A 27,520-nucleotide genomic window follows, 5' to 3' on the forward strand; every position below is an offset into this window, starting at 1 on the left:
TATAACTCCTAGAAACAAAACAACCCCCCCCCCCCCCCCCCCTTGCAAAAGGTATTATTGTCATCACGTCTGTTGAACAAGCCAAGCTAGTCGTATTTGGCTTCGTTATGTGGGTCAAAATGATATACATGCATTGAATTTTAAAATTGAGGAATGTTTGCCTTTTTAAGACATGACAGGGGCAATTTTTATTTGAAATTGTAAGTAAAACGTTAAAATAATGCTTAATTTGATTTTTCTTTTCTTTTGTAAAGATGTAGAAAGTACAATGCCGTTGTTATGATATTATACAAATTAAATGAGACATTTAGTATATTTCATATTTAACAGTAAATGAATATTTGATATTATCAAAAAAACCCATTATTTTCCATTGACTTGAACTTAAACGTGGTATTGGTCCTGCATCTTTTATCCTCTCCTCTCTGTTCCATATAAATTCAATTCTCCAACTAACCATCTCCTTTTATCTAATACTTGTTTAGGGCAATGATCTTCAAGGAGTAAAGGCCTATTACAGTTTGGATCCTGAAGGCCTCTACACATTGGGCACAGTTGTCATTGACTACAGGGGATACAGAGTTACAGCACAGTCCATCATTCCTGGTGAGTTTTGTCTACGATGAATTAATCGATTCTGGATAATCTTCCCACACTCGCTTTATCTTTGATTTTTAAATTTTTATTTTAAATTGACATGATGTGTTTGAGTTTGCATGCTTGGAACTGTCATTTATTATTTTGGTTGTTTCTGCTGTTCAGATTTATTTTCCTTTAGGCCAACGTTTTGTATAATCATGTTATGACTACATTTTAATTGTTAAAATTGAAAACGTGCAAATCTGCACAATGGTGCCTTGTATAGAATCTGATAATTCAGAGAGAGATTGCAAGGAAAAATAAATCGAGGATTTAAAAGTGTGTTATAAGTTTGGGGAACACGTGAGTTAGTCCCAATGGAACGTTCTATGGAAGTAAACTTACCCTCTTTTTTCTTTTTACGCACTAATCAAAATGTCCTCAGCAGTCAGAATATTTCAAAATCAACTTTCTGATTGTTTGCTTAAAAGCTGAAGTTGGACAAAACATGATGATTGACCTTTTACATATTGAATCCCATTTGTTTCATTCTCATAATGCCCTGTTCGGGTGCAGATTCATTTATTATTCCACCCAGAGCACTCAATGATTGAGACTATTTAATGCACCTGTTCTTCTCTAAGAGCTACATATTTGATGCTGTGACTCATGTATTTTAGTCGTTCATATATTATTATAAGCAATATTTTTTTTCTATGGGATAATGTTAATCTACTTGTTTTGTTCCGACTTTTCCTTCAAGGCATTCTCGAAAGAGAGCAAGAACAGTCAGTAGTTTATGGTTCTGTTGACTTTGGCAAGTCTGTTGTTTCAAGTGAAAAATACAAAACATTGGTAAGAAGGCTTTTTTTTTTTTACTCTGTGAAAACTGATTTTACCATGGATGGTTGAACCTTGAGAAAATTATTGCTAAATCTGATTAAGCATGTTCAATTAAGATGGAGGTCCTGTTAGCTCAGTTTGTAGAGAACTTACTTCACAAGCAAAGGGACCAAGATCGATCCCAGGTGCAGTCAATATTTTTTATGATCCTCCTGTCCACCCAGCAGTGATTGGGTAGCTGGGTCTGTGGAAAGTACTTTGCGATAGACTAGCGTCCTATCCAAAGGGTAGTAAGCAATTACTATTGTCCGCTTCACGCTATAGAAACTGGGATAAACTCCGGCTTCATGGGCCTATGTCTCTGAAGGACTTGTTAAAAAAAATGTTCATTTGAGGTCTGTACCCGCTATACCGCTTAATATATTAAAAAAAAAAAAAGATTTCCCTAATGATAGTTCATTATTCATCCATTAATCAATGTAAAGATTATTTTTATTGAAGAATAAATGAATGATCTTATTAAAGGTTGTCTTAGAGTAATGAGAGTAATATTTATATTTTCTTTATTTTTTCTCCAGCTGGAAAAAACTGCTGCATCACTGAAAATTCGTCCTCACAAGTGAGCACATAAATATCTTGGATTTCTGTATAGTTGCAAAATATAATTTTAGTGGTTAATAAGAGGTTACACAGCTTCTTACCTTTCTGCAAAGAAACCGCTAATTCGGCATGCCAGTCACATGGGATTTTTAAAAGATGGCAATGTCTTGTTTGTCATGAACACAAATTAAGTAAAGCTCTTGTGGCAAAGACTAAAAGTGCCTTCTATGAGAACATGAAACCATCACAATAGGTTAGCCTGCTGTTTTTTATGTAATGGTTTGGAGTAGGGAGTTCTGGAGCTTAGATCAATTTTTCTGATGTTGCTCTTTCATATTTCTATTTAGTCCAACAAAGAAGAATTGTTGTTTGCGTTATCGTTCACATCTAGCTTTGGTGATCTCAACACAATATTTTGCAAAACTATTTTATAGTTATCAATCTTAAATGAGTATGTCATCATGGTTTATTATTAAGTCTTGATCTTGATATTTTGATGTTGGTCTTGAGTTCATACCCTTGTCTGGCTTTCTTTGGGAAAGACTCTTTACACCCATTATTTTCAAATGGTAAGAACCACTCCAGAAATTGTGTCCAGTGACTTATTCAAGGCCACATAGCACAGCTGTGCCATTTGAACTGAAAACTTTTTGATTGCAAGGTAAAGATCATGGTACCATATCTCCCCCACACACACTTTAATCTGTTGAAATCACCTTGAAATCCTTAAAGAACTTCTACCCTCCTCCCTCAAACCCTCAAAAGAAAAAGACAAAACAATAGAATACTTTACCAGCTTCCAATCTGGGGTTGTTATACAAATCTCAACTTTCATGAGTTTAAATGTCTTTTGATCAGTGACATGAGATGTTTTATGGCCTGTTCTGGACACTTGTAGTTTTGCATTCATAATCATATTGTTTTCAAAAACTCAATTCTTCTAGTTATCATGTGAGCTATCATAAGTTAAAAAAAAAATTCTATCAACTCTCTCCAGGGTGCTTAACAGTAAAGATGAGGCAGTGGAATTGTTTTCTTCCATCGAGTGCAAGGTAAGTATTGTGGTTTTGTATAAATTTTATCACATCTCAGTATACAATACTTCTTTTGAGTTTTAAGATGCTAGCTCTTTCATTTTAAGTTTTGAACTCGTAGATTGTTTTAATCCATTAACTTTTTGACTTTCTATAATGTATTTTTCTTTCTTTTCTCATCAGGGAATTGTAGGCAATGATCAAAGACACTATATATTAGACCTGCTTCGAACTTTTCCTCCTGATGCCAATTACTTGCCAGGTATGTATATATATTTATTTATTTACTTATTTTGCTTATGTTAGTTATTGGAATGTGTATTCTAATAAAGGTAGGATTTTTGCCCAGTATATTTCTTTTATAATCGATTCCATAATAGAGCAAAGGAATTTTTATTTATTTATGTATATTGCTTATCTGAGTTATTGGGATGTGTATTCTAATATAAGTAGGATTTTTGCCCAATATATTTCTTTTATAATCGACTCCATATTAGAGCAATCACTTATCTGATATTTAGAGAAAAAACTAGAGAAAAAACATTATTATTGAAGATGATTATTTAATTTTTAGATTATAAGTTAATTTTTATTTTTCAAATTCATGATAATGTTTCAGTTGAAGGTGAAGAATTGTCTGATTTTATGAAGAGTCAAGGTTATCCTCGAAAACATCGACACAAGCTGCCTTGTCTGAGACAAGAACTTATTGAGGCTTTCATTGAGTAAGTGGCTATTTCTTTTGTTATTTTTATTGTGTGTCAAATCCTTTTGCGGGATTAATTCTAAAACTATGAGAAAAATGATCTCATTGCATCATATTTTAATATTATATTATTATTATTGTGCGGCTATGTGGTCTTGTGGTATGACACTCTCTTTTGGATCGGAAGGTCCTGGGTTCGAGCCTCGCTCGGCGCATAGTTGAGTCCTTGGAGAAGACTCTTTTCTCACATTCTTTCACCACACTCAGGTGTAAAATGAGTACCTGGCCGTTAACAACGATGTATCTGTCGGAAAAAATTGTAGTATCCCCTAACAGGCATTATGTCCCGTCCTACATGTTAAATGTTGCTGTTGACCAGGGACCCCTTGTAAAGCGCTTTGAGCACGTTAGTGGATGTTGCTCTATATAAAAGTTCATTTATTTTTTTAAATTATGTGATTTGATATCAATGCATTGCAAACCAGACCATTCCAATCATTGATCATTTTTAACTCCTCTCAGGACACGTTATCTTACTTTTGTCAAGCATGCAGCTCTACAATTTCAAGCCTTGCACAAACAGAAGAAATCAACAGAGGTAAAATTTCCTTAAGATAGACTACTCTATAAGAGAGATTTGGATTGATAAGAATCACTGATGATAATTTATATGCCATTTCATATATTATTCATTGCAAGGGTGAGTCAACATATTGAATAAATAACATACATTATACCTCAAATTAAAGCTTGGCATTAGTCGAGTAGAATGCTACTTCTCCGCTTCTCTGATTAGCCACAGTTCACCTTTTTGTAAGGTCATGTATTCCGTCCTCGTAAAACTGAGTTGACTGAACTTTGAACCAATTTTTCACTCCTGACTTGGCTTCTATAGACAAATTTCATGGCCAATTACGAAAATACGAAATTGTATGGAATATTACGAATTTTAAATTCTCAGTAATACTTATATAATGATGATGATGATAACAAAACAACAACAGGAATATTAATGATAATGATAATAGTAATGATAATGGTCATGATAATAGTAATGATAATGATAAGAAGATAAAGAACTACTACTACTACTACTACTACTACTACTGCTGACTACTACTACTACTACTACTACTACTACTACTACTACTACTACTACTACTACTACTACTACTACTACTACTACTACTACTACTGCTGCTACTACTGCTACTACTACTATAATAATGAAATTAGTGATGATAAGCGGGTGGTTGGATGGGAGCATCACCCTTGAATCATATACCTATGATGTTCGCATGGGTGTACGATCCGATAGTGATGTCGTTTCTTCTTCTCTTTACTAGCCTATCCTGCTTCTTTGGTTTGTGATTGTATTTTTGACAGGGGATATTTTTTTTCTGTAAATCTTCTGCCTGTTTGTTCTTGGTTATTTATAATTTAGCTTATGATATCTTTAGGTTATGATTTTGATTTACATTTGTACTATTTTTGTTAGATTGCTTGTTTTTTTGTTTCAGCGGTCTCTCATATAACCTCAATTGTGTTGGAAGAGACCTAAAGCAACAAACAAACAAAAAATTAGTGATGATAATGATAATAATAATTATGATGATGATAACAATGTTGATAATAACTACAATAATAATAATAATAATTTGATGATGATATTAATACTAACAGTAATACAGGGCATAAGCATGACGGTGTAATGTTGAAGGGATCATCAATGTCAAATTGTGGTTGATAGTACATAATTTCAGAAATTACTAATTTCCTTTTCAAGTTACTAAAAATTTACGTAAAAATGAGTTTTCAATTTAGCAGGTCTGTCGAGGTTTCTTTTTCGGATACAAGAAATTCATTGACAGCTTTCTGTCGATGACGGACATGCATGGGGGCAGCCATTTTGATTTTGACAGAATTTAAATTTTAAACTTTTGGTTTAAAGAGTGCATGTGCAAGTTTAATTGAGCCGAATATGAAAAAGAAATGAACTCGGTAGGAGATTTGTCCCATTACTTTTTGACTCATCCCTGTAAATTCATATATATTTTTTGGTGCATGGATCAGAATTTGTGATTCTCATTCTGAACACAGACAGAGGCATCTTACTCCTTACTTCCTTTTTCTGTTCTTCCCTTTATCTAGTCCTCTGATTTTACTTTTACCTTGGAGCTTATACGGCCTAATTTGTGATACAAGCTCCATTAAATACCCAGAAGCAAAACAAAACAAATATCAGGCAATTCATTTTAAGATTTTAATTTCTACACAGGAGAAACCAGCAATAGCCAATGGGCATGAAGATTGTGATGAGAATAAAAATAAGCTAGATGAGGATGCTGTAACAGAAGAAGCAAAGAAACTGGTAGAGACGATGACTGGCTCAGATGGTGATTCCCGTAAGACTGGTGTGGTGATTTTGTTCTTTTCCATCTTTTTTTTTCCCCATTCTAACAATGTTGTGCTGTGAAGTTTGACACTAAAATTTTTCTGTTAAGTCACATTACATGAATTCATTTAGTGCATTACGATTTTTAAGGTGTATTTTACTAAATGAAAATAAAACCTTAAGATCAAGTTTAGAAATGTATGTAGGAATTAGATTAAATTACAACAATAAAAACCCTCAAAGCTAAACAAAAGCAAAACGTAATTCCTTTTTTATGGTACACTTATGATGCTATGTATGATAATGATTTGGCTTACTTATCGCTCTTGTTCCCAAGAGGTGGGGGAGGAGGGGGGGTGGGGGTGGATATATATAGATATATATAATAATGAATGTTGAATCTTTCTGTGGTCATGATAAATACAATGATCTCGGTGATGATCCTGAGGGTTTTCTGTCAGTTGATCAAGCTGATGGTGCTGTGGTAAGTCATTTGCCCTCGGGTCTGGTAGTTAGGATTCAAACTCTATTGGAGATGCATTGAATTTGACGGCTGTCTTCTGTTTATAGACCTATCACATATGTACAGGTTTTGGCTTTTAAATGACCTAAACTGTGGAATAGGGCAGTAAACTAAAACTTTAAAAAATGGTAGGGGGGTGGGGGTGTCTTGGGTAATATCACAAGCATAGCACCTAATATCTGTCCCAGATGCTGTCCAAATTTTATCTGACCACTTTGTTCATGGAGCAATAAATGTGTGAAATGCACTTCATGAGACGAGCATTCTATTCAAAAGGTTGCAATCATTTTAACATTACATAAACTGGGATATCTCTGGCACCATGAACCTTATGACTCTGAAGGTCAGCTACTATCACCTAAGCAATTATATACTGCATTATTCATGTACACTCAGTGCTTTACAAGGGCAGCAACAACAACACTTAACTTGTAGGATGAGTCATGAAGCCTGTTAGGCGATATTACAATTTTTTTCTGACAAAGACAACGCTGTTAATGGCCAGGTACACATTTTACATATGAGTACAATTAGAGAATGTGAGTAATCAGCTTTTTCCAAGGAATCGATTATGCGCCGCTTAGAGCAGGACCTGAACCCTTGACCTGCTGGTCTGAAGAAGAGTGTTATTCCAGAAGACCACATCACCATACAGAATTTTTGTGGGCAAATTTTTCAGAATTCTGACCAGTGGTGACAGGGAAATTATTATGAAAATATAATTTTTTAAAAACTCATAGGTTTTTAAGTTCAGCTGCTCGACATTATCCATGGAGTCTTTAAATATTTACATTATCTGAAAGATTGATGAAAATCAGCATCTTTAGTTGATATAAAATGTTTCTATTTTAAAGACATGTTTTTTTTTGGGTTTTTTTTGTGTGTTGTCACTTGAAGCAGGTTTGAAGTGAGTGATGATAATACTTGAATTGTAATTTGAAAGATTTGCACTGATTGATTCCTTACTTGAAATTTTGCTCTTTTGGGGAAATACTGATTAATTTTTTTCTTGTGGTGCTAGACATGATTTTAGATGTTAATTTGATTCTCCTTATATTATAACAGAGGATGACACCAAGGAAATAGTGAGAAAGGCAGCCCAAGCTGCAGGATCTATGTCTGACACAGGTACAGTTTGCAGTCATTTGATATAATCAGTGATACAGATGAAATTTGATGTGTTGCGAGTGAAAAAGAACGATATAAATGTATTTGATTATAACATAGTAATTATTGACTGATCATTACAAGTGATAGATTTTTTTCCTTCTTTTTTTTTTCTTTGTTCAATAGAACATAAATTTATAAGACAAATTCTTTAAAATTAATTATGATAATGAAGTTATCGACCACATTATGAAATTTCATTGCTTGCGGGTGGTTGGATGGGAGCATCACCCTTGAATCATATACCTATGATGTTCGCATGGGTGTACGATCCGATAGTGATGTCGTTTCTTCTTCTCTTTACTAGCCTATCCTGCTTCTTTGGTTTGTGATTGTATTTTTGACAGGGGATATTTTTTTTCTGTAAATCTTCTGCCTGTTGTTTGTTCTTGGTTATTTATAATTTAGCTTATGATATCTTTAGGTTATGATTTTGATTTACATTTGTACTATTTTTGTTAGATTGCTTGTTTTTTTTTTGTTTCAGCGGTCTCTCATATAACCTCAATTGTGTTGGAAGAGACCTAAAGCAACAAACAAACAAACAAACAAAAAAAAATTTCATTGCTTGTTTATCCAAACTGCTCCTGTTTTCAGAAACTATTGATGTATTGGGTAACTGATTACCCATTTCACATTATCGAAAATTTTCTGTTGTATGCATCGTCGTGAATGGTTTTGAAAATCTCAAATTTACTGGTCTGTCATATAATACCGGTGGCACAAAAAAGATAGAACCTATCATTTTTGTGATAACATCAAAAATATTGCATCAATTTTAAATACTTAAACATCAGTTACATGGATTTATATGGGAGGAATATCATTGTAAACCTCAAACAGGAAAAAGTTAAAATAATGGTCTTGGCTAGAAAAAAACCCAAAAAAACAGAACAAAAAATAAGTCACAAATAAGTCCCAAAAACAGTGGCAAGTCTATTTTTTAAATTTTGCATCTCTCTCTTCCAGAGTTCAACATCACATTCAACCCAGATGTCTTTCAACCTCACGTTCGCCATGCAGACTCACAGGTAAGCTCTATTATTACTGAATGTTATAATAACAAATGACAGCTACATTTATAGTGCTCCACTAACTGCTGCTAACCTCAAGTGAATAATGCATGTTCGAATACTATTTATATCATCAATAAAGAATAAGTTTATTCATAAATTTAAAAATCGATAATAGTATTGCTAGAATGGTCTGATTGATCTTCATTAGCGTTAGTGTCCATTATTGATTTTTATCTTGTTTAAGACAGTAAATAGAATCTAGAAAATGAGTTCTGTGGTAAAATATTGATGAATACTTTTTGAAAAATGTTTCCAGGGTGCAGAGTATCAAAAGGAAAAGGATCTTGTCAAGAGAGCTTCTCAACACGTTGTGACCAGTCAAATCCCCTTATTGGTTGGTTCAAAAGTCATTTATATCATGTTTTACATCTCTACTTCGTCATGAAAAAAAGTTCAGATATTCTAAAATTAATCTCTAATTTTTACTTTGTTTCAGTCAAAAGAACTAATACATGTCATACTTATCTTAAATTTGTTTTTATATCTGTACGGAATCAGAAATGATTTAGCATTGCACAGAGTTTCAAGTTGGTTATTTTAAAAATTAAAATAAGGTGCTGAAGTCATCTTTTAAAAAGATTACTGAACTAAAAGTAAGCTCACTAATGCACTAGAGAAAAATATGTTGTCATCCACAGCAGTTTCAACGGTTGATGTTGTTAACCATTTAAAATAAGTTTTCCTTAGTTCATGTTAAAAGATCTCCTTCATACTTTTTGTGGTCTTTTAAAATAATCTATATGTAATTTTTGTTTGTAATTCTAGATAAATGATTGCTTGGATCATACTTCATCTCCTGTTGATGGCATCACGATGTCAGATGCTATGCATGCAAGGTAAGTCTTTCATTGTTTTGATCACAACGCACTAATTGCTCTCTCTCACTTGAATCACAGGTCAATTGAGTTACTTTACAAATTGCTCATATTTTCCAACAGCTTAAAAGATTTATCTACCAATTCTTTAGCTCCTTGTATATGAATTTTGTTGATGAATTCAATGAATCGTTTTATCTCGGATAAGAGGTTTTATACACATACCATTGAAATCTTTCTTATTTATTGATGGGCCAAGTTTAACTTCTGTTATTTTTGTGAATACAAAATACAGCACCTTGTGAGGCCGATCACAAGGCTGGATAAATGGGGAGTGTTTGCTCTGGAAGGGCATCCTGGCAGTAAAACTTAAGCCACAACTAATGAATACATTGTGCGTTCATTGACCTGGAGAAAGCATATGATAGGATACCAATAGAAGAAATGTGGTACTGTCTAAGAGCAAAGGGGATAACAGAGAAATATATTAAAGTTATCCAAGATATGTATGGAGGAAATAAGGCAGTGGTAAGGACGGTTGTTCGCTCAACTGAACCAGTTAATATAACAGTAGGATTACAAATGATTATATGAATGTTACACACATTATTTATTAAAGAACTAGTTGCATATTATGATTAGCTCTTGTACCACCAGCTGACATTTCGTAAACCTTTCAAGGATATCATTATCAAGAAGGCTTGAAAGGGGCCTGTAAAACCAAGGAAGGGGTCCCTGATACCTCAATTACAAAATATCATGGTTGTAGTAATTTAATTTATTGAATGAAAGAAGTTTATGTTTGTCGTTTATTAATCTTGCTATATAACATCTTTCTTCTCCCCTCACACACACACACACACACACACCTTTTTTTCTTTTTCAAAGAAAAGAAATACTTAAAAATCCATTGATTTGAGTATCATCTGATGCGTTTTATATATTCTTTTGTAATGTTCCGATAATGCTGGACTGGACTGAGGAAAAAAGCACTGTCTTATCTGAAAATCAGTTGTCTGTTGTTGATTTATTTATTCTCCTCTGCTATGTATCTATTATTTTTTAATCTGGTCTATTTTACAGAGGTATCAATATCCGTTATCTTGGCAAAGTGGCAGAGATGCTCACCAAATACCCAACCCTTTCATATGTATATGTAAGTATGATTCACTTGTCTAGTTCTCCCGAAGTTGTGAAATTAACACTGATTTTACACTTATCGGTGAGCTTATTGTGTCAGTTAGATCCTCAATATGCCCAGGTTAAATAGGAGTCACCATTGTTGTCCCTATAGGGAATGAGATTAGCGGAAGAGTAACGTCCCTTGATTGGACGTCACCGGCGAAGAAGTTATTTGTAAACAAACCAACTACAAGCCAAGCGCTCCAAATACAAAATTTATTATTCATATTTCTGTACAAAAATGCATATCATAATCAACGTTATGCATTTTTGTACAGAAATATGAATAATAAATTTTGTATTCGGAGTGCTTGGCTTGTAGTTATTTGTAAACAAACAAACTACAAACCGTTTACAAATAACTTCTCCACCGGTGACGTCCAATCAAGGGACGCTACTCTTCCGCTAATATCATTCCCTATTTAATAAGTTCACCAATATGACGGCTAAATAGGTATGAAAGCGATATAACTTTCAAATATACACTAAATAAATATTACTACGTTATTTTGCTGGGCTGAGAGAATTTAATTTAGCATAATGTGTGCCTAGGTAGTAGCTAAATTTCGGCCATTATGGCATCCGTGTAAGAATCCCCCCTTCCTCTCTCTCTTTTTTTTTTTTTTGGATAAAAGAGAGAATTGCACAAACATCCTTGCATGATGTCTCATTAAACTTAGATTGAAAGAGGAGAGATTGTTTATTATCAGGACGGAATATCAATTTTAAAACAGTGCTGATGGTTTTCCTCGGATCCGCGGAAATCTGCGATTCTGGAGTCCAGAGGAGGAATTTCCTCCTTTTAAAAATTACATTTTCTCGAAACAATGTGCTAGCAATGAGAGAGTTGATGGAACACACAGGTGCAGTTTCCCACTCTCCAGAAGTGAGCTAGAGTATCAATGATAGTCTATCATCTCAATTGCTCTAATAGTGGGGTTTAGTGCAGTAAAAATGGGGCTTAAAGGCAATCGTTCAACATTTTCCTACTTTTCCACTTTTTGTCACCATCAGCACTGTTAAAAAACAAACTTTTATATTGGGAGCTTCATTAGTACAGACCTGCCTACTAGTACGAACAGTTATTAGAATTACCGAATTTTGGCTCCAACTTCAGAATTTCATGAGCATCGCTAAGTTATTAAAACTTATTTAAAAGGAAAATTGAAAATTGATGTCAGACTACATAATTTTAAGGATTTTGAAGTGTTATATAAGTTATAAAGTGTTTTAATTAATCATTATGAGGGTTATTTGTTGATTTTTAAAGTTGACTATAATGACTACAATTTTTATCTCCTAAAAATTGTGGTAAAAAAAAACAAAATTCAAGTAGGCAGGTCTGTTATTACAGGTTTTTTCTGCATTGGATTCAGACCAGGATTGCTCCACATACAGCGATTTAAAGCAAATAGGCTGTAACTGTTTTTATTTAAGTGTAGATTTTGGACTATTTAACCAAGCACTGCGTTTGCCCAAATATGGTACTTTTATGCTACATTTACTTTTTTTCTGTTTTAACTCACTCAATCCTAAAGACTTTTGCCAATTTTCAAAATTGGAAATAATGTATTAAAAATGAGCATGTGCATAGATATTTTTATTCAACTACCATTATCATGTAAACATTAAGAACATTAGCTTTGATACTACGCCTATAATTTGTCTCAGAAAAATGTGATAAACAGCCATGGGGCAAAAAGTAACCCAGGGTATACTACGGATATAGTCGGTGTTTGGGTTGAGTGAGTTAAAAGTTACATAACTGTTAATTATATCTGATTAAACCGTCATGTCAGAAGTTGTGATTTTGGAAGAAGGAGCAGAAATGACTTAATTTCCTCCATATTTCATTTCTTTCCTACAATTAGACCATTGCCATCAGTGAGCTGGTTTGTCGATCAGCCAAACACCTGTTCAACCACTACATGCAAGGTGTGGACATGATGAACACAGCATCAGCCATCAGCCATTTCCTGAATTGCTTTATTGGGTCTTACCCATCCCCTCGTCCCAATGTTACACAGGAAGAGGTGAGGATTTCAAGCTTTGCTTTTTCCCTACCTCCACAGTGGGCAGGGAGGTACTCACCGTGTCTTCTATCCCCTTATATCTGTTTTCCAACATGCTTTCTGTCTTTGTCTTGGTATGAGATTGCTTGGTTTTGTCCCGACCTTGGCCGGAGTCCTTGGCTGGGAGGGAAACATTCAAATGCATAGTTATTGTTTTGGGAGATGATATTTTTTTCCTTGTAAATCATCTCTCTATTGTGTATTATTATATTTATTATTTTTTAATGTATAATGAAATGTAAGCATTTGAGTGTATTCCTCTTTGTTGGATCTTGTGCTTGTGTCTGGGTGAGACTTATAGGTGATATCAGACTAAGTACATTGATGGTATGCTCTTGGAATCTACATCTGATCCCTATTTGTTCCCAATTCCCCTTTGTTTTACTCTCTCTTGGGTGCTTTAATTGTAATTCTAGAACTCTTGACTATCCCATTTTCTTCCTTTTTACTGGTGCTGATATAACCTAAATGTGTTGCAAGCGCCGTAAAACCCTTAAAAACAAAAACAAACAAGCTTTGCTTTTATTATTCTGTACATTGTTCTTCCATTTTTTTCCATTTAGCACAATAATTACATGTTATACTGCGATTAGACCTTTGCAAAATTGTTTGTAAAGTGAATGGAATTATCTTGAATTGTTCACAGTCAGTGTTTCTTATTGTTGGTAATAAGTAAAATTATAGGATTTTATAATAGGGATGGTGAAGCAAACATATTCTATTTCATTCAAAATTTTGTATGCTTTTATAATGCAACTTATATTGATGGGATTTACAAATAGTGTATGATGTTAGATATTGTTGCATGTGAGAAAAGAAACAATAACACTATATTGTCCATTTTCCTCTTTAAATTGTCTCGTTTTTTCCTTTAACCGAAGAAGTGTAATTTATGAGAGGTTAAAATTCTTTTAACAGGGTAAACCAAAGAGGAAAGCTAAAAGGAGAAACAAGCACACTGTTGTCACAAATATTGGTGGGTATTTGTAGATTTGTTTAGACTTAGATTTAGAATGTCCAGACAATTCTGTTTTGTGTATTGAATTCTTTCTCTTCTGTAGTTTGCTGTTGTTAACAACATGTGAACATTAGAGTGTGGTTAAGGTAAAAAGATGAGAACAAGTTGTCACATTATCTAATATTTTTCAACACACCTTTCTCCTTAGTAATCTTAGTGCTGAAAGTCAGTTTATTACTATAAATTGCACTTACAATGCTCCCCTTCTAATCAAAGGTTCAAGGCATTTTTCACCAATTAACTATAGATAGTATGCAGATGACGTCACTCAGGCCTTTGTTATTGTTTTTGCCATCCGCGTTTGTGAGTTGTTCTCAGTAAACTGTATTAACCAGACTATAAAAGTTCATGGTTACACAGAGTTTGTGTGTTGGTCCGTTATACTTCCGGATGGCAATGTTGTGAACTCCTTGGCCAAGCGCATTCTATCTTAACTATATGGTAGAACAGAACACCATGTACAAATTTAACATTCTTGAGTAAAACATATGAATATTATCTTACAAATGGATTAACTTGATTGAAAATAAAAATGCATACTCATATGTTTACATATCAATACAAACATTTACAATTCACGATACTTACTTCAAATTTAATTTATCCAAATTTTAAGTTTATATTGATTCATTAATCCGTAAGCACAAATCTACTGATCAAAAAGAGGAATTTTGAGGAAGTTTTGAAGGAGTTAGAACCATTCTTTACACCTGATGTTTCAGGAGAAAATTCTTACCCTGTTTAGTACACCAGTTCAAGTTGGAAATCAGTGATGTTGGATGACCGTTCTATAGTCAACACAGCTTTATAGAATTAAATTCCAATTGTATAGGTCATAAAAGATTGCAGTATTTTATGAGCTGTTTAGCTGACAAAATTGAATTGCATATGTGTAACAACTGAATTTTGATTGTATTTTGAAAGTCGCAAACGTGCAAAAATGGTAGTTAGTTGAATATTATCAAGGTCTTGAATCCATGAAAGATTGCTTTAAATATCTTTTTTTTTTACAGAAAGCTTAGAGTGGTCCAAAGAAACTCCCAAAGGGCTTTGGAAAAAAATCATCGATGAGGCTGATGATTATTATGGATACACACTAGAGTGGTAAGAATTGCCCATTTATAACAAAGAAGAAATCACTGTATTCTCCTTTCATCTCATTTTTTTTTCTCTGTTATATTTTATTTAAAAAAACGATACACCTTAGAGTGGTAAGAATTGCCCATTTATTACAAAGAAGAAATCACTGTATTTTCCTTTCATCTCATTTTTTTTTTCTCTGTGATATTTTATTAAAAAAAAGATACACCTTAGAGTGGTAAGAATTGCCCATTTATTACAAAGAAGAAATCACTATTTTCCTTTCATCTCATTTTAAAAAATCTTTGATATTTGATAAAAAATTTTTTATTGAATGTTTCTCACTTTTTAAAATGTCAGTATGAATAACTATGTATATATGCTCATGAGAAGTTTATGCTTGCCAGAGGTGAGGTCGGGAGGTTTTGAGTAGTGCGCGCATGCATGTTTAATGACTGATGTGAGATGTCAGATAAAATTAGGAGGATGACATTGTATATATAGATGATATTTAATAAGAAGGTAACAATAGTGGGAGGAAATGATGGAAAATGATATATTGAACAATGGTTGATTCATACTGTTATTCAATGTTGAAAATAGAAACTTCATGGTCTCTAAATATTCAACTTTTTTTTCTGGCAGATCAGTGTTAATTTTTATGCATGGCACGTCTGTAAACGAATTTCCATTTTTTTTGGATGAATAAAGTATATTATTATTATTATTATTATTATTATTATTATTATTATTTATTAAATTTTCCTGAAATATATTGCACTATTTTTTCTGTGTGTGTTTTTATGTGTACAATAGTAATGGCGTTGACAGTGCTCAAGAACAGTATGGCTGCCAAAGGGTTGCTTTACTGAGATCCATCTGTCTCAAGATAGGAGTTCAAATTGAACTGCGTGAATATGACCTGGACAACAAGACCAAGCCAATATTCACAGAGGATACCATCGTTAATGTCTTCCCTGTTGTCAAGCATATCAGTCCCCGGGTAAGAATACAAACCTGATATAAATAGATACCAATGTCTAAATAGTGCATTTCCATGGATTATTATTATTACCTTGCACTTTACACAAAATTTTATTTTATTTAGTACAAACCTCTTGGTAGAAATCTTTTTTATGCAAGTACTTTTACAATATCTACCATTGCCTATTGCGAAGTGTTCATTCATGAGTGGTGTAATATATGTAAAGTGCTTTACTCAAGCTGGGTTAGAATTTTCTAATCATTATCATCCACACAGTTACAGTGTGACCATATTCAAATTTGTGGAAAGGGACTGACTTGGGTTTGTTGAGCAGGGGAAACAATATTATATGGAAATTTTCTACTCTTTAAAATCCTGTCCATTCTGATCACATGTTTGCTTAAACTCCAGTTAACAAAGCAAAGAACGCATTATCTAGCAAATAAAAACACTGCTTCATTTCTTTGACAATCCTAGAGGATATTGGTCCAACCTTGCTATCTTTTATAAATCCGAGGTTTTTCAGGTTTTTTAAATATTTTTTTTTTTTATCGTAAATCTTTTCTCTGTATACTGATTTGTCTTATTTGTATCTTGGGCATTTGCTTATAGATTCTCATGAACTCAAGATTTATTATCTTTTACAGTTGTATCATCTGTTTTTTACTGGTAGGTGCTGATAAGATCTAAAAGTGGCAAGAGTGCAGTAAAATCTAAAAACAAGAAAAACAATTGTGATCTTTTTATTTAATTTTTTTTTCTTATCAGGCCACGGATGCCTTCCACTTTTTCTCAAGTGGCCAAACCAAAATTCAGCAAGGATTGCTCAGAGATGGCTACGAATTGATCAGTGAGGCACTCAATCTTCTCAATAATGTATATGGAGCTATGCATCCTGAGATTGCTGCGTGTCTCCGTCTACTAGCACGGTTGAATTACATCATGGGAGATTTTGCAGAGGTAAGCTTTTTAAAAAATAAAAAAAATTCTTAGCAGGATTTGGATATATTGTAATGAATGGTTTTAATATTTAAATTATCTGTCTTTTACATATTATTTTTTTTTCTATTGAGAATTTTTTATTTTGTTTTCCATTTGTAGGCCATGTCATACCAACAGAGGGCAGTTCTGATGAGTGAGCGTGTAGCAGGAATTGACCACCCCAACACAATCACTGAATATGTGAGTATGAACTATAGTTACAAAAGTATTTTTCAAAATTTACAACCATACTTAACATCACATAATTTTTGTGAGCATGTTTTTACAGCTTAACCTAGAGGTTTCAGCTCGAAATTCAAGTAACAATCAAAATTATGCTAGTTTCTTTTTTTTCTATTACTAGCATAAATATATATTTTTTTCTTATATTAATATCTCTTCACTTTTGATTATGTAAATAGATGTGTGATGTTCATATGATTCTTGTGCATTGAAATAAGAATTGTTCACATGTCAAGGTTATCATTTATAATTGATCTGCATATCTTCCTGAGAATTTTACTTGTGTATTTGAAATTTTTAACCTGGGTCAATGAGAAAATCACTTGTCATATAGGAGAATGGATAAGCACTGGACAATTAAAATTTACAGTTTTTTTGTAGTATGCAAGGTGTTGACAATGTGTTGGAATACATCGAGTTACTTATTTACTTATCCGAACCAGCGACCACCTGAGCTCTAGCCCTTCGGTCTTGTGCCATGACGTAGAAGTTAGACGTCTTTTGTAGTTGTTCCAGGTGACTATAAAGTGTGTTACTGATGCTTGGATTTGGTGGGAGGAATGTGCATCTCAGGTCTTCAAGAGGTAGACATGAATACATCGAGTTGAAAATCTAATTATCCCTATTCTTTCTTTCCAGGCCCACCTTTCCCTTTATTGTTTTGCCAACAGTCAAATCACCAGTGCCCTTCGTTTAATGTACAGGGCTCGGTATCTTGCTATTATTTGTCATGGAGAGAATCATCCAGAGGTGGCCCTCATTGATGTAAGTTTTACAATTAAGATTCTTCCCCAACTTACTTTTGATATTCATTAAAGAAAACTTAAAGTGTGGCATAAAAGATCAGGTTGACACCATTTGTCTTTCATAGACTTTTGATATTCATTAAAGAAAACTTAAAGTGTGGCATAAAAGATCAGGTAGAACAACCATTTTCTTTCAAGACTTTTGATATTCATTAAAGAAACTTACAGTGTGGCATAAAAGATCAGGTGACACCATTTGTCTTTCATAGACTTTTGATATTCATTAAAGAAAACTTAAAGTGTGGCATAAAGATCAGTTGACACCATTTGTCTTTCATAGACTTTTGATATTCATTAAAGAAAACTTAAAGTGTGGCATAAAAGATCAGGTTGACACCATTTGTCTTTCATAGACTTTTGATATTCATTAAAGAAAACTTAAAGTGTGGCATAAAAGATCAGGTTGACACCATTTGTCTTTCATAGACTTTTGATATTCATTAAAGAAAACTTAAAGTGTGATATAAAAGATCAGGTTGACACCATTTGTCTTTCATAGACTTTTGATATTCATTAAAGAAAACTTAAAGTGTGGCATAAAAGATCAGGTTGACACCATTTGTCTTTCATAGACTTTTGATATTCAATAAAGAAAACTTAAAGTGTGGTAGCGTGGCTCAGCGGTACGGTATTTGCTTCGTACCCGAAATGTACCGAGTTTGATCACCCGCCATTGCGCTGTGTGGCCTTGAGCAAGTCACCTCGCCTTAGCTCACTTTGCGGCGCTGGACTGCGGCTGTCGCCTGGATCATTCCAATCTTCCCTTGGAATAGACCCTAGAAACAAATTTCTCCTATGGGATGAATAAAGGGATTTTTTTTTTTTAAAGATCAGGTTGACACTATTGTCTTTCATAGTCTATGAGGATAGCTTATAAATAAAACTCTTTTAAAGTAAAGCTTGCCTTTTTCAGTAAAAGCTGGCAGAATTTAATTTCCCTCCCCCCCCCCCCCTTATTTTCCTTTTTAAGTTTTTCTTCTTCATCCTTTTTCTCTTCATATTTCTTCGTTTCTCCTTTCCCTCCTCCCCCCCCCCCCCCCTTCTCTCTCTCTCTATATATATCTCCTCTCCCACCCCCCCCCTCTCTCTCTCTCTCTCTCTCTCTCTCTCTCTCTCTCTCTCTCTCTCTCTCTCTCTCTCTCTCTCCCTCCCCCCTTTTCTCTCTTGTAATTCCAGAACTTTTGATCATCCCATTTTCTTCCTTTTTACTGTCACTGATATGACCTAAATGTGTTACAAGCGCTGTAAAACCCTTAAAAACAAAAACAAAACAATATTATTAAGGGTTTGTAATGAAATTGAATTAAACACGACCACGCTACACTCCTGGACTTGAGATATCCTTGACAAAAGAGTTGAACATTCATCCCTTTTTACCTCATTTTTTATAGTGTATATTTACACATTCATGTTTCAGAGCAATATTGGTTTGATTTTGCAAGCAGTGGAGGAGTATGACTTTTCTTTGAGCTACTTTGAACATGCACTTCAATTGAACATTAGGTAAGAATGTAAATCCCAGTAAAGTTGGTATAAGTGATCGAAATAGCAGTATCCCCTTTACTTCTGAAACAATATTTTGTTCAAGACTTTTGTGTTTTTGAGATTTCTGGATTCAGTATTTTATATTGAATATAACAAAACATGCGAAGGAGGGATGCGTGGGTGGTTTTGGTAAAATCTCAATATAGTTAGGTGTATTGTTTAGTGTGTCTTGTCTAATTTAGAGGTGTAATAAGCAGTGATGCCAGAAGACAATAGAGAATAAAAATTTTTTTCGCGGCGGTGGTGGGGTTTGAACCTGCGACCTTATTGGTACGACAACTCCGCCTGGCAGGTGAGAGCGTGGCTCTACCGTGTGAGCTATCCACGAACACAAAATAAAATATTCGTTTCAAACCCAAAGTCATTTCTAGATCCCTCTCTCACCCACTTCTTGAGATCGCCGATTCGTTCGCCACCATCGCGAAGTAATTTTGACCAGCAGTTAAGCTTAATAGCCAATATTCTCATCACAAACATATAACATAGAAACGATTGAGACATTGAGTATGCTCCGGTGTATGGGGTGAATTTTTAATTCAGAAAAGTGAGTGGAGCAGGCACTTATGTTGGTAACAACAAGATATGAAGTGAGTAGAAAAGTGCCAGAAGACAATAAGGTACCAATAAGGTCGCAGGTTCAAACCCCACCACCGCCGCGAAAAAATTTTTTATTCTCTATTGTCTTCTGGCACTTTTCTACTCACTTCATATCTTGTTGTTAATAAGCAGTGATGATACTTTTTTGCGGATCCGCGGAAATCCGCGGTTTTCTTTCCTTTCCTCGGTTTTCCTCCTCAGATCCTCGATCCGTGGATATTTCCTTCATTTCCTCCTTTTACTTTTTTTTTATATAATAAATCTTTAAAAAATACCTCCTTTAAAAAAAAAAAAAAAAAAAAAAATATATATATATATATATATATATATATATATATATATATATATATATATATATATATATATATATATATATATATATATATATATATATATATAAAATTTCCTCCTTTTACTGGACTCCGGCGTTTTAAAATTGTACTCAAAAGAAGTCATCCTGCCTACTTTCCTGTGGTGCAAGAATGTTCTAGGTGAGTTTTCCGTTTTTCCGAGACTTTTCCTCCTTTTTGACTTTTTGTGAGTATCATCACTGAATAAGGTTCTACTTTGTGTGTGTTATGATAAGAGAAAGCCAGCATGTCCTTTTGTTAATTACACATTCAGTATGCAACGTCTTTACCTACAAATCGGTTACCTAATCTATATGGCTCATCACTTATCTCCCTTGTGCCTCTCCTCTCATCACAGCCTCCCCACTTCCAATTGATAGTTTGATTCTTATGTGCCCAACCTTGGGCTATCACTGCCTGGCCCACTGGTACATTAGAATTAGATTGAGGCATGTGAGGCATTGCATGCGTTAGGCATTGATTAACATGCTTTGCGCACTCCCTTTCACACAGACACATACACACTCAGTCATCTCAGACAAATGCGTATACGATGACACATTAACTAACACATTAACACCATATGGAGAGTGATGGCAGCTTTCCTTTCCGTTCAATACAAACATAGACAAAAGAATTTTATCGAGGAATGCGAAAGTGAATGGCCTCTGAGAGTGTTTGTTATTTTTGTGTTACCAATATTATGAAAGTAGAGATTTTAAAAAGGAGATTTGAGACATGTCCGAGATTTTTATGGTGAACTGTGCTGTTTTTTTCTTCTTTTTTCTTACAGATATTTTGGGGTGGACAGCCTGAAGACAGCAATGACGCACCACCTGATTGCTCGCACACACTCATGCCGAGGTGACTTCAGGGCAGCCCTCAATAGTGAAAAAGAGTCTTATGCCATATATAAGACTAAGGTAGGTTCCCTGTCTGCCACAAGAATATACTTTTAACTGAAAAATCAGTATCGACGGATTTTGGTTGTACAGTACAGCTCGCGTACAATGGTCTCGGTTGCAATGAGAGCTTGGCTACAACGGGACATTTTAAAATCCCCATTCTACGGCCTATATAATTCATATAAATCACGCATGACTATAACGGGAAAATATTTCATGGACCACAGCTACAATAGGGGTGTGAGTTCCAAGTTTAGTACCTAGTTGAGAAAAATTGCATACTCAAGAAGAAAAGAGGAAGACAAACATAACTTATAGGGAACGGAGATGTGGTGGGAATGGGTGAATTATAATTATTGTGTGTACTATTGACATTTCTCTGTGTACTTCATGTTTCCAAGACGACGCAATAAAAGGCTAGAGGGGCGTGACTGACCAATCAACATATTGATACACTTAGGCCTAGTATGTTACGCATAGAGTGAGGGGTGTGCATCTCTTGACTGATTAGATAACTATGCCCAATTAGAAGTGAGGTGGTGAAGGTCTTTCTGAAGCCAGAGGTTAGGACTGTGCGCTACTTGAGTTTTGAATTGCACTTAGTGGGTGTTAGTGGCGCAGTTGGAATGGATGGAAAGCACAGGAAAAGAGGAAGGTAGAATTAACTGTTTCATTGTTCCAGCCTGCCTTGTGATCAGAAGTAAGTTGAAGAGGGGCTGAGGTATGGTGATTTCAGGGGGTTGGGGAATTATAGGAATGAAAGTCACAGTCAAGTCGTCTGATTTATTTACTTAGGTAACTGGATATTTACTTAGGTCTAGGGAGGTAACTCGAAATGTGTTTCTTGTGTTTTTTGTTTTTAAAAAATATTACATGCTTCCCTTCAAATTCCGTATACGTGGATATAATGGGACTCGGCTACAACAGGGATTTTTTGCTAGTCCAGTACCCTGTTGTCTCCGAGTTCCACTGTATTTAGTTTCTATCCCTTTATGCTATAGTGTCTATAGTCACTTAGTGTTGTGGCTTATATTGAAAATAGATTTAACTGAAAAATGCTAAACATATAATTGAAAGTGAAAACAATATTGCTCTCTCTCTCTCTCTCTTTCTCTCTTGTAAAAACACTTACACACACACAAAAACAATTCCTCACTATCTATCGCTCTCTATCTCTCTCTTTTTTTTTTTATAACACCAGCTGGGTGAGCATCACGAACGCACCAAGGAGAGTTCTGAATGCTTGGCCCACCTCACTAAGCAAGCTGTGGTTGTACAGAAAAAGATGAATGAATTCTACAGAGGACAGATGAGTCTTGACTTGCCTCCTATCCAAGTAAGTTGAGACCTTTATCACAAAGATTTCAGTCATTCATCAAAACGTAGTTCAGTACAAATGCATCATTTTGATGTTGCCCAATTGATTCTATGGAACATGGTTTTTTGTTTTTTTTTAAAACCTCATTTCAACTAAAAGTTGTCAAATATTCCTTTTCACTCTTTTTTCTTTATATAATTGAAAACTTGAAAAAGCTACTGGAAAAAAAAAAAAGATAAAAGCAAAACTAAACAAAGAAATAGAACTGGCTGTGGGTATTTACCATTTACAGTTTAACCCCTGGATAACGACATTGCCTGGGACTGGAATAATATGTCATTAGTTCCCTTCCATTCATCTCTGTCCATTCTAGGATGTTTTTTATATAGGTAGGCCTAGGTCTTCCCCTTCTTCGTTTGCCCTCCATTTTCCCCTGTATCACATCTTTCATCAGCGTGTGTGGGTTTCGGCATATATGACTGTAAAAACTGAGATTTTTTATTATATTTAATAGCTCTGGCATGACTTCCAGCTCTTCCAGTATGTTTTTATTTGTTCTTTTTTCCCTCCAGCTTATCCTCCTCATCCTTCTGTAAAACCAAATTTCAGCAGAGTTTGGTCAGTTAACAAGCATCAGTACCAACTGCCTATTCTTGTTATTACGGTGTTGCTAAACAGGTGTTTTACTATCTGGGTTTTCAAAATTAATAATTACATAGCAAAAAAATTGGGACCAGAGGTCAACATCGCTATCCAGGGGTGTCGTTATCCAGAGGTTGCACTGTAATTTTATTCAGATTTTTTCAACTTGTGAGGTTGTCATGGGGATCAATAACTTGTAATTTAAAGTATGTGACAATTTTCAAAACACAAACATTCTTTTTATATCCAGATTCAGCCTCCATCCTTGGCAGGGGTTCTTGAGACAATGAATATCATCAATGGAATTGTCTTTGTTCAAATCAGGTAAGTTACTATCTTAGAAAAAGGGTGATGTTAATGCTTGACCTTAACATTCACTTCCTTGTTTGTTATGCATTCATTTTGATCTTCTTTTCAATTTATGATGACATTTTAATGGAATATTTTGGTGCAGTAATCTAAGATGCCATTTCATAAAAAGAAAAAAAGAATTATTTTTTTTGACATTTAGTCGCAACAAATTCATTTTTTGATGTTGAAAATTCTTTCAGTCCTGATGATCTGGAGAAATTCAAGCAAGAAATGAGCAGACGCCAGTCAACTACAGGAGCAGACACCAGTACAGATACTTCTAAAGAAGCAAAATCAATCTCTGAAAAGGTTGGGGAAAAAGAATGTGAGAAAATTGAAGGAAAGGGAGACAATTTGAAAAATGACAAAAATAATGAAGAAAATAAGGTTATGAATGGGTCACTTGGAGCAGGAGAGGGAGTCGTGGTTGAAGGAATCGCTCTGGCTTAAGCAAGTTTAATTCAGTGGCATGTGTAGATATTTGAATGTGTCTGAGCAGATTTGAGTGTGTAAATTAATATATTTGAATAGAAATCTGTCACAATATATTTTCCTTATCAAACCTTGTTCATTTTTTAAATATAGAGTTGATTTTCATTTTATTTGATTATTATAAATACCACACAGTGATGGTATGTGGTGTTTATTGATATATTTGTTCCAATTCAATGCTTAAAATAATTGTTGGGGGTGATAGAGAAAGCATCTATTCTTCACGTGTTTGTCATTGTTCTTTGGAGGTGATTTATCACTTTTATGACGAAATCACATTTCTAATTCCTCGAACACTTGCATTTAACTTATAGCCAATGAAATATGTTTTTAAAAGTTTTGGTCACAATTGATTTAAGAATATGCACTTTAACAGTCTACACAGCTCCCATGGTGGAGTACTGAGGTGTAGTCGAGATCTCTTCTGACCTCCCTATCCACCCAGCAGTGATTGGGTTGATGAGTTTTTTTTTTTTAGATCTGATGGAAAATACTTTGTGGTTAACTGAACTGGTGTCCTATCCAAAAGGGTGGCAGGCAATTGTTACTGTTTGAAACTGGGATAAACTCCCAAGTCTGACGGACAACATCAACAGTAATAGTAATACACTGATTGAATCAGTGTGTTTATAAATTGAAAGAAAAGGTAAATATGTATCGGATTAGTGTCGGATTTATCGCCGTTATGTTTTATGTAAAACTAATATTTTTTTATTTATGTTTTTCTTACCTAGTGTTACACTATCATTTGAGAAATTGACATTGTATATGAGAGAATAAAAGAGTTCAATATTACCATGTTGAATGCGGCGTATTTTTGTGTTTGAAGCCTTGAATGATGGTGCCATTTACATACTATCCATGATATTATGATGGAAAAGAGTTCGTATGGAGTTTATGAGAAATAAATAGGGAATGTGAACTTCAACAAAATATATAGTGCACTCTCCCGATAACGACATGGCTCGGGACCAGAGGTGCATGTCGTTATCGGGAACATGTCGTTATTCGGAAAATTTCAAGATGGCGGAAAAAGGGGTGTGGTTAGACCCTGAGAATGTACATTAATGTACCAACCATAGTGGGTGATCAGTGATCGGACTTTCCAAACGTAAAATACACGAAGTGTGTGTGTGTGTAGTTTTGTTGTTTTTTTTTTTTTGTGTTTTTTGTGTGTCATTTTCCCTCTGTTGTTTTATCCGGGCTTGGGACCGGCATGAGTGCAGCTGTATTAATAATACAACTGAACACATGGCCACATTGAAAATGTTTTTTTGTTGTTTTTTTGGGGGGGTTTTTTTGTTGTTGTTGTTGTTTGTTTTTTTAATTTTTTTTTTTATTTTTTTAAACTAACTGTCGGATTTCGATTTAGAGAAGAAGTCCATAATCCCGGTCTGTCGCTTGTTGCTGTAAAGCATAGGGCCGACTTTATCTTCCATCTGATGCAACAAGTCGAAAATAGATGCACCATCCTTATGTTGCAGTGCAAACTGTCTGACATTTCATTGGCCGATAACAAAGTGATCTCATTGGCTATGAGGTGCCTCTGGCTCAGAGAATGAAATGAAACTTACCGGAAACAACATTTTAGCTATTTTTATTTTTGTATCTAGCAAAGTCACAGCCGATTATTGCTAACTCAATGTCGTTATCCGGAGAGTGGTCTAAAAAGTATGTCATTATTTAGAGAGTTTTATTACTAATAACATATAGTAAAAAAATCGGGACCGGGGGCCAATGTCGTTATCGGGAGAATGTTGTTATTCGGAGAGGTCGTTATCGGGAGAGTGCACTGTATAATATATGCATATGCAATATGGCTTTATGATTATCCGTTTCATAAAAAAACATCCGACTGTCTGGGATAAAGATGAGGTTTATTTCTTCTTACAGGATCAGTAATCAGCTATTATGTTTAGTTAATGGTTAGATTATATCTTGATTGCTATATAAATATTCCAGGAGTTGTTATACACATATATTGTGTAGGCACTGTAATAAATTTAAATTAGTTAATTCAAGTGAATGGGATGGAAAATGATGTTTTTGAATAAATCTTGTCATTCTCATAAATGGAAAAAGTTCTCATGAACCCTTCTTTTTCCTCTTCTCTTCCCCCCTCACCCCCCTCTCTTTGTTTTAATTTTATCATATCAAGCTAAAGATTGGTCGACATTTATACATATGTACATTTTTATAATCCAATATTTTTTTAATGTAAAAAAGAAAACAATAGAGCTTAATAAAAGAAAAGACAAACTTCAGATTTAAAAAAAAAAAAAAAATTTAAGCCCCACTGAAAACGTTATATTTGATTTTTTATTTTAAAGTCAATAATATGTAGTGTGATGGACAAATTTATGATCAAATTTCAATAAGAAATCTTTTTACTTTTTTATTTTAATATATGTATATATATATGATTTGTAAACATTTGAGTTTGTTCCTCTAAGTGGGGATCTGCGCCTGTGTCAGGATGAGACATTTAGGTGATAAACTAAGTACACTGATAGGCTGCTCTTGGAATCCCCATCTCTTCTGAATGTGAACTAATTCCCCCATAGTGGGCAGGGAAGCACTTACTGTGACTTCTATCCCCTTATATCTGTTTTCCAACATGCTTTCTGTCTTTGTCTTGGGATGAGATTACTTGATTTTGTCCTGGCCCTGGCCAGATACCTTAACTGAGAGGGAAACAATCGAATGTATAGTTAGAGTTTTGGGAGATGATGTTTTTTTTGTCTTGTAAATCATCTCTCCGTTATGAACTGTATTATGTTATGTTTACATATTATATATGATTTGTAAACATTTGAGTGTTCCTCTTCATGCGGACCTGTGCTTGTGTCTGGATGAGACTTCTAGGTGATCTCAAACTAAGTACTTTGATAGTGTACTCTTGGAATCTACATCTGTTTCTTATTTGAACCCAATTCCCCTTTGTCTTACCTTTTCTTGGTGCTTTAGTTGTAATTCTAGTTTTTACGATCCCATTTCTTCCTTTTTACTGGCGCTGATATAACCTTAGTGTTGTAAGCAATTATTTGGTAGTCCCCCCCCCCCCCCTCCTTAGTATTTTTAAACCTGTAACTGGGTGGGGGGAATCTTCTGGCCTCCCAAGGTAGACAGGTCACTTGCTGCCCCCTTATATCTATTTTCTGAGTTACTTTCTTGGTCTTGGAATGGGATTACTTGGTTTGTCCTGGCCCTGGCCG

General features: G+C 34.4%; 1 protein-coding gene across 3 annotated transcripts in view; it reads left to right on the forward strand.

Moving 5' to 3' along the window:
• Positions 1 to 26,386, forward strand: part of LOC144967094 (clustered mitochondria protein homolog) — a 43,814-nt gene extending 17,428 nt beyond the window's left edge. For 2 of the 3 annotated variants that reach the window (XM_078903924.1, XM_078903922.1), the window contains exons 13-37: positions 486 to 606; positions 1,343 to 1,434; positions 2,001 to 2,041; positions 3,020 to 3,074; positions 3,240 to 3,318; positions 3,676 to 3,781; positions 4,285 to 4,360; positions 6,041 to 6,176; positions 7,746 to 7,808; positions 8,817 to 8,878; positions 9,180 to 9,257; positions 9,689 to 9,759; positions 10,822 to 10,894; positions 12,792 to 12,953; positions 13,911 to 13,968; positions 15,024 to 15,114; positions 15,907 to 16,093; positions 16,844 to 17,035; positions 17,177 to 17,257; positions 17,939 to 18,064; positions 19,523 to 19,608; positions 21,391 to 21,520; positions 22,704 to 22,838; positions 23,713 to 23,786; positions 24,014 to 26,386. In XM_078903924.1, the coding sequence (XP_078760050.1) occupies positions 486 to 606; positions 1,343 to 1,434; positions 2,001 to 2,041; positions 3,020 to 3,074; positions 3,240 to 3,318; positions 3,676 to 3,781; positions 4,285 to 4,360; positions 6,041 to 6,176; positions 7,746 to 7,808; positions 8,817 to 8,878; positions 9,180 to 9,257; positions 9,689 to 9,759; positions 10,822 to 10,894; positions 12,792 to 12,953; positions 13,911 to 13,968; positions 15,024 to 15,114; positions 15,907 to 16,093; positions 16,844 to 17,035; positions 17,177 to 17,257; positions 17,939 to 18,064; positions 19,523 to 19,608; positions 21,391 to 21,520; positions 22,704 to 22,838; positions 23,713 to 23,786; positions 24,014 to 24,263 (2,625 nt within the window). In that variant the 3' untranslated portion in view covers positions 24,264 to 26,386. The remainder of the gene's footprint in view (positions 1 to 485; positions 607 to 1,342; positions 1,435 to 2,000; positions 2,042 to 3,019; positions 3,075 to 3,239; positions 3,319 to 3,675; positions 3,782 to 4,284; positions 4,361 to 6,040; positions 6,177 to 7,745; positions 7,809 to 8,816; positions 8,879 to 9,179; positions 9,258 to 9,688; positions 9,760 to 10,821; positions 10,895 to 12,791; positions 12,954 to 13,910; positions 13,969 to 15,023; positions 15,115 to 15,906; positions 16,094 to 16,843; positions 17,036 to 17,176; positions 17,258 to 17,938; positions 18,065 to 19,522; positions 19,609 to 21,390; positions 21,521 to 22,703; positions 22,839 to 23,712; positions 23,787 to 24,013) is intronic. The other variant, XM_078903923.1, reaches the window with a different exon arrangement.
• The last annotated feature ends 1,134 nt before the right edge of the window (positions 26,387 to 27,520 follow it).

This window comes from Berghia stephanieae, chromosome 3 (genome assembly GCF_034508935.2).
Source record: "Berghia stephanieae isolate SIO BIC M18660-M18661 chromosome 3, UCSD_Bste_1.3, whole genome shotgun sequence".
Taxonomy (NCBI): Eukaryota; Metazoa; Mollusca; class Gastropoda; order Nudibranchia; family Aeolidiidae; genus Berghia; species Berghia stephanieae.